Here is an 11,498-nt window from a genome sequence, read left to right on the forward strand (position 1 = left end):
ATCTATCATTTCCTCTGATTTTAGGGATTACTCATGGTTAAGGTTAGGTTTAGGTGTAGGGATATGGTTAAGAATATATTTTTGGAGTAAAATGTTGTTCCAGGGTCAACAAAATATGTTGACCTAGGAACACATCGGACTTGGTAAAATCAGGACGTGCGCGTGCATGCAGGAAAATGGAGGGATGGAGAGAGAAACAGGAGTGAGTAGGTGGCTGTGATCCAGCAGTTTCACCCACGCTCAAATAGAGGCAGCACAGATTCCAGGACGCTTTTATTTTTCTATGCAAAACACGTTGACTGTCTTGACAACAGCAGGCAAATAAGGTCATTCGTACATACCGTATGCCGAAAACACAAGCATGCATTTTTGACTAAGGGCGTGCGGAGTGTGTTTTTGTGTTGGTACTTTGGCTGCTTTAGACCTGTTGTGGAGGAATATGACGCTTAAACTGCCAGACGGTGGTGGCAAGTCTGTCTTAAAGGGTTAGTTCACCCAAAATTTAAAGTTGAATAAAGTCATTATTTCTGAGCACAAACATTCATATTAAGTCATTATTTCGGTACACAAAATCATTTTAGAGTGAACTATCCTTTTAATGAGTGAATCAGTGAGTTATTCATGTAAAAGCCTTGTTCAAAACAGCGGATTCATTTAGGAAGGAAGTAGCTGATTACTTGGGACTACAGTGATTCCACTGAATCATTGATTCAAATGATTAATTCAATCCAGGAACGAAACACTGCAGTGTTGCTCAGACATGTACAAATGTGCTCTTTGGAACAGCTGAAAATACTGTATCTAAAATGCAACTCACTAATTATTAACTTGGCAGAAGCTATTTACAATAGCTCCGCCCACCAACGTGTGATTGGGACAGTCAACACTACAAAAGACTGTTGTCAAACCACTGCTCCCGTGGCGAAGATAAAGCGTGTGCCGTCGTCTTTTAATGCGATCGACCAGTTTGAATCCACCTTTGGCTGAACTTTTTTCCCTCCATTTTCAAATTTCATATCACATAGGAAATGCATTTAATTTAAATAAAAATGAAAAATATTATCAAAAAGTTGGAAATAAAGTATCGGGTAGCAGTAGGGTAGGTGTAGGAAGGGCTTTATTGTCCCAATAAGGTGGCGTCCATTTAATACTTTGAATTTAAATTATAATTTACACTTAATGTATTATTATTGCATTGTTGTATAATGTACTACAAATCTGACCTGCAGATTATTGCCACTATTTGCAATAAGTAGTATAAACAGCAGAAAATCTGGATATTTTAACATAGTTTAAATAGAGTTTATAGCTATTTGCACTTTTTTTGTTGAACTGTTAATATCAATATGACATTCGCAATCACACTCACACACTTATCTTCAAGAAAAAAAAAATTATATTACTTAACTATATCATATCTTAATAAATGTAAAATACAAACAAAACCCCATATTTTTGCTATCATAATATGAACTATATGGGAATTCTAATTGCATACTTGGACCCAATCCCAATTCTGTTTTATACCCCTTCACCTACCCATTGTCCCTTGAAACAGAGTGTGAAGGGGTAGGGGTGAAAATATTCCCCTAAGAAATGGGACACCACTACCATACTGTCACACGTCATCACACATCGTTTCATCTCTCCCTTACATTGCCAATATTAGAGAAAAAGGTTTAGTGATTTCTTATTATTGGGGGGACTAGCCCCCCTAATGTGACCGTAAATCTGAACACATGATTGAATGTAACAAAAAAATTAGAGGGGAGGAAAATGATACATAAAAATCTTACATAAAACAGAATACAAAACGTGGAGGACAACATTATGCATTTCTGATTTGCAGTGCAGTGCATTATACATTTATAGTGCATAATCTCTCCCCACTCCCTCATTAGCTCACAGACAACGATCAATAGAGTTTCATAACACACAGATGAATCTCCCACAGAGATCTGTGCTAGCAGAGCACGTGAGGATGCTCTAACAGTCATGAACGAGGAAGTACAGGAGGTCACAGGAAAGGTAAAGAGGTTCTGTAGGAACCTGTCAAAAGAGGATCACAACTGCACATCTAGGTGAAATAAAAGAGCTGTAAACATCTCTTACATTCTCGTGTTTCATGTGTTTGAGGAGTCGCAGTTCTCTGTATGTGCGCTTGGCGTGGATCATGGACTGGAACGGCCGGGACAGCTTCTTGACGGCGACCCTCATGCCTGACTTTGTGTCCAATGCGGAGCTGCGAAAAAAGAAATAAAAGCATATTATGGATTTGACCAACATCACAGCCTGCGAAATTATCAGAGTTTACTCCAAGATTCACAAGCATTCCAAGGAAAAATGACTGAAGGAGAGTTTTGTTAAGAGAAACACAAGAACATTCCTAGAAGGCTATGTTTGAAATCAGGAGATCATCTGAAATGGAATAAATGGTTTAAAAAGCATGAAATGCTCCATTGCCATAATAAAAATGGCATGTGGACTATTCCTGGAAGCAAGTAATTTGCATATTCTGAATAATCTGAATATAATATAGAAGGCTGCAGTCACTTTAAGACCAATTACTTTAGAGTATAGTTGGACATCTAGATATAAACGTAGGTCTGTGTGATATGTTACACATTTTTTTGATCAATATTGCGACTTCTGTTTTTAATCATGGTTTTGACAATATTTCCTTACATAAATACATACACATGCTTTAAATTCATAAACGTGACGTTCTGCTTTTCTTACATTTTAGATAGCAGTAAACTTCCACTTTAGAAACCACAGCAAAAACTACTAACCTAAGTAATATAAAGTGCACACATTATTAAACTGAAAACAGGAACAAAATAGGAACAGCTAAAAATGTAAAGTAATACCGAAAATAAATATAACAGAACAAAGATATAAATAAATAAAACGGTATTTCATTTAAGTATTTAATATATTTATATATTTTTTTACCCTTCATATTATCTTAAGACCTAAAAAAAAGCGCAAATTCAGTGAGATGCACCTAAGAAGAGAGTGGAAGAGTCATGCTTTACGCGTAACAAAAAATATTAATTACTACCTTTTGCTTTTCTATCTTATATGGCAAGAATGGAGTGGTTCAGGGGTTTGGGTAATGGGACAACTTTTTTTATTTTATTTATTTTGTTCCCTGTAGATAAGCTCATGCTATGCTATGCTATATGGATGCCTTACTTCTACAAACCAGAATATTGAATCTGGTTATGGTTATTCTATTTACAATACCACTAATAACTATCATTTCCGCAAAATGTCACCCATAATACAATGTTCTACTCAATTCACAAAAAAAGCATGGTTAGGAAAACGTTCTGCCAAACGGCATCCAGCCCCAATTTTCCAAACGAGCTCTGGAACAATGGAAGCGCAGTAACCGTGGTGTGGTCAGGAGACCGGACAGGCTTTCCAGGAACTGTAAGTAGGCCAGTCTCGCAGATGGAAGGAGACGAAGTGTCTTGCACTATAAGCATTCTCCAAAGAACACACCTTGCCAAAGCGTCTGCCGGCCCAGACAAATAATAACACACTGTCACAGACCAAACCACAAGAAACCATCATGGAAAGAACTTACAGCACAACATACATGCACTCTAAAACTAATCAGCTAGGATTACAGCTCAGCTTGGATGAATGCACACACACATACACAACTACAATTCAAAACTTTTTACTGAGTCACATGCCTGAAATGATTGTATATTCACACCCCTGGAAGAAGTTGGCCTCATAGGAACACATGCAAATTTTAATGATGCAGAAGAATTGATAAGACTGTAGATAAATCACGACCAGGCATACAGTTTCGACAGACACACACACACAATGCCAACAGTGAGGTGGAAATCTGTTCATCTTTACTGTTGAGGCTTGAACAAATGTTCCTCTTCTCTTACATAACAATCGGTGCGTGACTCAAACTAGCTCGACGGGGAACTAGGCAAAGCTGAACCCTCTCTACTGCAGACGCCGCAGGGTGTGGTGTTTCTGAGAGATCTACTTACAAGCATCGTGAACGGTTGGAGTGATATACAGCGGCTGGGAAAACAGCTGCACGCTACACAGCGACCAGGTACAGGACTGGTGCTCAACATGCATGGGTTTGATCCAAAAGAGAGCCGAGCCAGTGACTCAGTGTTGATTGTGAAACATGGGAAACCACCTCAGTGCGCAGGAAAAATCCCATTTCTCTGTCAAAGCAGTACATGCTGACACAGACCATAATAGACATTGTGATTAGTGATGATGAAGACTCAAGCTCTTCCTCTGTATTAATTTAACTCAAAACAGCCTGTGGGCATTTACAGCTCATCAGAAATCTAGCGTTTTAACTTTACACGCTAAAATCTAGTTGATGGAATATTGCAGCGTTTATTGTTAATCATGTCTGTGTTCACCTCAATATAGTTTTTAGTCATTCAAATTCCCTCAATCTTTAAATAAAATAAAATAAAAATCATAATTTCCACTCCCTACGTCTTTTCTATGATGACGTAACACCGGCATTTACATTTTTAGCATTCAAGAACCCAGTTCACTTAGATATACGTCAGGAAACAAAAATGCAGTTTCGGTTTCATGCTGACTTTAAATCACAACACACTCGATCAGGAGTAAATCTCATATGTATGTACTGAACGTGGAATGTGCCTTCAACACAATGGGAAGGGAGACAGTCGTGGCTTCAGTTCAACCTCGCCTAGATCACGAACAATTTGTGCCAGAGCAAGAAAAACAATCCCCAGAAAAACAGGCCTGAAGTAGGCCAGAGGGGTTTCCAGCGCAGAGAGCATAACGAGTCCTTCAATCCCAACGCTAGATCAAAAAAAGCTCCGATTAAACGAGTGAAGAAGAAAAATAACGAACGATGTGCTTCCCCTCTGCTGTTTTCATCGTACACAGTGTTCTTGACAAATGCACTCGGATGTTTCTCATTCAAATAATGAGTCTGTGTTTCACGGGTGGATTTTCTCTCTGATCCAGCCGCTCCAAGAGAAAGCCCCAAACTTCCAGAGCGCTGCAGTCAGAGCCTTCCGGCAGCATCCGCCTCTATTCAGTCACACAACAACACCTCAACAATGTGGGACATTTGCAAACACTTACGTACAGCCTGGAAATTCATGACATTTCTGTGCATTACACAGGCTAGAAATCCTAACAAAACACTCCTCTAACAACCCAAACTGATTTAAACATCAGCTGAACAACGTTATAGTGGTAATATAGGTGTCTGGTGCTCAAATTTGATTGGCCGATGGCTCGTATGGAGTGCAACAGTCAGGTACCAGAAGTAAAAATCCCAGTCAATTTCTCCAGAAGGGGACAGATTTTTTGTTTTAAAGATTTATTTTTGCTGTGCTTTTGCGTGTATTATGATGGGACGGTTTAGAAGTGAGGCAAAGTGGGACAGAGAGCGAGGGGCAGTATTGGGGAACCCTTGAGCCAGGATTCGAACTCAGGACTATGTCGACGCGCTGCCTACAAGGCTATCAGCACCGCTAGTGAACAGGGGGAGTATTACAGATGTTTCTTATCTTAGGGGGCGTTTAAACAGCGTCTTCAGCCATAGACAGTAAAATAAATGGACACAGCGACCCCATTGGAACTCAATTGAGACAAGTGAAGCCCTTTTTTAGCGTTTTTTAGCACTTCCGTTTCTGACGCGCAGACTCAAACTAAGCTTGATGACGTCAGCAACCTGTCTGACAGATGTAAATCTTCTAGTGGCTGTGCGTGCAAACTGCCATCGTTAATCTTGCAGAGACGGCGAGCTTGAGCGGGAAGTTATTTGTCGTGAGTGAGCAGGAGTAAGTCTTCTGATTAATTATTTTGTATAGTATTTTAAAATGTAACGCCAGTACGCCATGTTAAGTTAAATGCCTGCGAGCTTCTCCACCTGTCTGTACGGTAATGCGACAGAGAGCCGAGTGGTTATGACGCAATCGTTAGCCTATTATTACAAAAACTGTTTCTACAGGGCCATAATGTAACATAGAAGGTAATGGAGCCATTTATACATTGTTGTGTATCTTTAGAAATAAATAAGAAAAACTGAGTCTTTAAACGCCTCAGATGTAAAGTTATTCGCTGTCAAAGTGACGCCAAAATGAATGGGAGTCAATGGGATGCTAACGCAAGTGAAGTTCTGCTAAAAGATGGTGGCATGCAGCCGATTTCAACTTCCGGTCCACTTCCTTGCCGCCTGTTTTCAGACAAAAATTTGAAACTTTTTATGAGCTTTGCTTGTCCGTTTACACGAGAACGGCATTTTGGGGACTAAAAAGGCATATTTTTGAAAACGTGTTTCAGAGTGCAAGTTTTAGAAAACGGCATTGTTATCGTTTACTTGCAAACACTAAATACGGGAATCTTTGAAAACGGTGACATCATCCACGTGCGTAGTACATGTTAGGTATGTAGACTTGTGCAGTACATGTCGATTGTAAAGGCAAGTGCGAACAAACATACATGGTACTGTTGTTGCTGCTCAAGAGTTTGCTTACACTTCTTCAGCCAATGTTACAACCAACAGCAGAGACGTATCTTATACAACATATAATCGTCACTTCCCTACAGATACTGTTTACTAACAAGGTGACAGCGCCAACTACTGGCCTGGCATAGGTAATACAGCGCTTTTGGCCATTTTCACGGATGTGTGTAAACATTTTAAAAACACAAAAGAAAAACTTTTACGTTTTTGACTACATCATTGTCGGGTCAACACAACCTGAGGTCTTTTTTAACATAAGATACATAAAATAAAAAACTTCGCAATTTCGAATTGCAGAAGCAAATCTTAACTTGATTTGGGATTCTTGTCCTTTCTTACAAATTTGTATCTTATCCCTAGTTAGGAAATCTTAAATTGCATTATCAAGTTTGAAAATCCACCCTCAGATCTTTTACCAAACAGCCAACACTGCGCGAGCTGCTGATGAGGGAATAAAATGAATAAAAATACAGTGAGCTTTCAATTTAAGTGGCGCAGAAACGGAAACTTTAATAAGTTGGTATAAAGGGCAAAGGCAATACTATTTAGTGAGCTTTCAACATCGCTCACTCACATGACAGAGACAAAAAAAGCTTCCTTCAGTGAAGCCTCTGTCTTTTTGTACAATTTTCAAATACTTTTTGTTTCAAATCTTATTTTGTAATAATGATCTAGTTGGTTTGGTTCATGGCTTATTATTCCTTAAAGACTCAGTGGAATAAATGAAAGGGAAAATATCATATAAGTGCTCTACAGTCTTTTACAGCGGTGCAGGCCAGAGTATCTGAGCGGAGTTGACTGAAGCTGATTTTTGGAAATAGCCTGAATTTTCTCCTCCTCAGTGTAGGTGGGAAAGGAAAAAAACAGAGTGGATTCCAGAACATTTTGAGCAAAGGTTCTGTTAAGTACACATGCTGTCTGGTGACACCCTGAGCTAACTATCTACTTGACACAGAAGCAGTGACTGACAGTGAACACACTTGAACTGCTTGATATACCAGACTTGCAGATGTCTTGAGAACACACACAATGGAGCTCTATTTATATCTCTGCCAGAGGACACCGCTAGGACAGGATCCGCCCACATTATTAGGGGACTGTCCAGGAAAACGAAAGAGACACACTCCTCCAAACCCATGCCTCGTCCTTGATGTCAACAGCATGCAAAGCAATGCTGGCTTTTCTTTCCTGAAACTTTAAAAGCCACATGCCTTACATTTTTGTTTTTATTGTACCTTGCATAAGCCAAACGTGCACAGATACGATGAGCACAATCAATTGATCTCCCACAGAGGTTTGATGTCTGATGTAAAATCTGGGTCCTGAAGGAAACCCCCTAATCTAGAGCTTCAGAGTAAATGATGATTCAGAAGAGCTTGCAGTGGTGAGGAGAACAGCTAATCCTGGAGCTATGAGTCAGAGCAGAGAGTGACATCATTCTGACCTCACACACACCTTCACTTCAAACCAAACCAATCAACTCAAACTTCACTCAGGGCTCCTTCAGTTTTTCTCATGGTTTTGGGGAATCTAAATTAGAGATTAACCAATTTTATACATGTACTTTATCCATTTACATTACTACACTTTTTTTTTTCTTTACAGATTTTTCAGTCTTTTTATGCATTTAGCAGACGCTTTTATCCAAAGCTAAATATCTAATATCTAATAATTTTAGATTGCTAATTACTACTTTGTTTATATTATTATTTGTATATTATTAATTTATTCTATTTAGCAAAATATTTATATTTTATTATAAGTTATAAATTATTTTATGTATGATTTCCATTTATAACAGAAGTTTGATTATTTAAATTATTTTATTGGGTTTTTACACTATAAACACACAGACTTTTCAATGAATTGTTGTCTTTTTTTCTATTAAAATGTTTAACAATTTATATCCACAATTTAGTTTTAATTTTATTTCTATTTATTTTAAATATTTTTTACTACAGCACATTTTATACTGAATAATTACCACAACAATGAAACCTAGCACGCACTGACTCCAGAATCCACGTTCATTTCCTGCTCATTTGACTCATGCAAAGTAAGCTCAATGTTATCTAGAATGCATGTCACTTTAAAAACACGGCATTCTCTAATATCAGCTTCATTATCAATACTAATATTAAACCGAGAAACATTCACCATTGGACAGCCATCTTTCACTTCTGCAAAGCAAAAACTTCAAAAGCAATGGTGTAAAGACTAAAAGAGTGGCCCTTGTTGTTGCGAGACATTTCTTTTGCAAAAGAGTATGTTCTGGCTCAACTTGCAACGCTGCAACATGACTTTCTGCTTTCTCCCGACAGACCTGGAGAACACGCCGTGCATCAGACGCAAGAGGCGCGAGCGGACAGGTCTCGTCATGCACGAGCTTTAGGCACGACACTCAGTTACAGATATTTACCACACGGTTCCGTAAGCTCCGGAGCCCACAGGGGACAGGTTCTGGTAGCGCTCCGGCACCTCCCATATGGTCTTATTGAGCTCCTGTCGATAGAAAGTCGGTCTCTCCTTCTGGGACATTCCTGTAGTTAGAGGAGTGGAAACTTCTGTGCTGCTCTCCTGATCTCAGTCTCACTGCTTGATATAAACAAACAATAAACAACTAAACACAAGCGCAAGCTCCGCGTTCACAATCCAGTCATCGGTTAAATGCACGGGCGCGAGCGCCAAAGATCGTGCACAAACTCCGGCTCTGCTCCTTGAGGAGTCGCTGAGTGCCAAAGCGTGAGATTTCTTCTGCCGAATCCCTTTTTTTTTTTTTCTATTGCAGGTTCTCCTCTGACGAACACGCGTGACGTCACTGCACAAGGGCAACTCTCGGGACTTCTCCCCAAACCTCGCGAGAGCGAGAACTTCTGTTTTACTGTTTAATTAATATTACATCTAAATGTATGCATGTAGCAGACGCTTTTATTCAAAGCGACTTACAGTGAATTCAAGCTATAATTTTTTTTTTACATAACATCTGTTCCCTGGGAATCGAACCAACAACCTTGAAATTAAAATTAAAACATTTACAAAATGTATTTATGTTTTAATTGATATTAATTATAAGAAACGCCAAATCAAGATATGTATTCAGAGTAACTGTATAAATTATGTAGTCAGCAGTAAAATTAAGTTAATAAATTGTGAATGTGTGTGCGTACGTGCGTGCGTGTGTGTGTGTGTGTGTGTGTGTGTGTGTGTGTGATCCTCCTTCCCATTTGGGATGAAAAACAATGTCACGACTCACGAATGCTGTGTGTATTTAGTCCAAACCACTTTCTGGTTCTGGTGACACTATGTTTCATCCCCAATGGGAAGGAGGGTTGGGGGTATGAGCTTACGCCTTCTGAACATGCTGAATAATGATGACAGAGACATTAGGGAGTTGGCTTGATCCTCCCTGTTCCTGGACCTCAGGATATGCAGGGTGTCCCACTTCCTTGGCTTCAAAAGGAAAGAGACTGTCACTCTGCTGGTTTTGGTGTCTGGTCAGACTGGCCGGACCTGAATGACCTCTGTGTAAGAACAGGTGTATCACTGGAGTGGGCTCGGCCTGACTCTGGGACGGTGAGGGTCTCATGAGAGAAACTCTCATGGATTTACATCAGTATCACCAAAAACAGCACTGGCCTGGCCTGAGCCTTCAGAGAAATATTGCATGTGTTCCCTCTGCTCACGACGTTTCTCTCTCATTTCTTAAGAATACTGCACTCAGTGAGGACATTATCACAGTAAAAGTCAGATTACAAGCTCTTTCTTCTAGAATCAGCTTTTCTCTCTGGTTTCCTACAGCTCAGGAGGAGAGTAGAGAGGTGTTGCATGCACCTTTGACTCTAGTAAGGAGGAAGCTTTCATGACTAAAGTCGTTAAATATCAATCACTCCTAAATACCATTTCAGAAATAGGTTATTGAGGCAGATTACTTGTTTTTATATTTTGCAGCTTAGGACACACACACGGGCTGGTGGTAAGAGGGCTTCAATAGCTTATCATAGGCAGCCATCATATATGGAGGAGACGCTGTTATTTATACCCATAACACCAAAACTTCGAATCTATGATTGCTTCGCTGAGGACATCTGCTGGGCAAACACGTGTAACTGCAAAAAAAAAAAAAAAAGTTTATTTGAAGAGTTTATTTGAATTAAATTAAGGGCTCTTTAACCCTAGAAGACCCAAATATAGACTAGAAGACCCAAATATAAAAATAAACCTGCAGGGGAAAAAAAAAAGTCACCTTTTAAATGTTGTTGTAGGAGGCCTTTCAAAACAGATATCACATTATACCTTCTGATAACTTATAGTGCTCTTTACTAATCATGCTAATAGCACTTACACCCCTGGTTTATTATCACCTGGCTCTCATCCAGCAAGCAGATATTTGGGCAAACAAGCAAAGGACTAGTTATGTACATTTTACAAATGAGATACGGATAGTTTAAAATTCTGTTACACAAATACTTTCAAATTATTGAAGAAATAATTTATTCTTCCACTTGAACTTATCAATTAAAAATCATAAAATCTTGACTGGATCTCAAAATGGTGACAATATATATATATATATATATATATATATATATATATATATATATATATATATATATATATATATATATATTAGGCATTTTACTTACTTGAATGTAGATTTATCCAGTCCAGTAAAACAAGGTGGCAGGTTTGTGTGAGTTTATGGGCAGGTAAATAGGCCTGTTTTTTAAATCTAACATCCTGTAGCATTGCAAAGCTGAAGAATACGAACGATTAGTTGTGTAAATGTGGTCTTAGGAAAGAAAAAAAAAAAAAAACATAAGCAGCTTTATTTTAGTCAAGCTAAAACTGATGTTGTAATGTTACACCAGTGGGCCTTACAGGGGTTAACCTTGTTTTTCTTGGCTTATAAAGTTAATAATAAAGTACTTATGTTTTATTTGTGTCATGAGTATAATTTATGAAAAGGTGAAAAACTTGTTCATTG

General features: G+C 38.7%; 1 protein-coding gene across 2 annotated transcripts in view; it reads right to left on the bottom strand.

Moving 5' to 3' along the window:
- Positions 1-9,310, bottom strand: part of LOC113069393 (mitogen-activated protein kinase 14B) — a 28,161-nt gene extending 18,851 nt beyond the window's left edge. The window contains exons 1-2 of one of the 2 annotated variants that reach the window (XM_026242467.1): positions 8,934-9,310; positions 2,113-2,242 (exon numbers count right to left, since the gene is read on the bottom strand). In XM_026242467.1, coding sequence (XP_026098252.1) covers positions 2,113-2,242; positions 8,934-9,052 — 249 coding nt within the window. In that variant the 5' untranslated portion in view covers positions 9,053-9,310. The remainder of the gene's footprint in view (positions 1-2,112; positions 2,243-8,933) is intronic. The other variant, XM_026242466.1, reaches the window with a different exon arrangement.
- Positions 9,311-11,498: the final 2,188 nt, after the last annotated feature.

Source organism: Carassius auratus, unplaced genomic scaffold (assembly GCF_003368295.1).
Source record: "Carassius auratus strain Wakin unplaced genomic scaffold, ASM336829v1 scaf_tig00001591, whole genome shotgun sequence".
Lineage (NCBI taxonomy): Eukaryota > Metazoa > Chordata > Actinopteri > Cypriniformes > Cyprinidae > Carassius > Carassius auratus.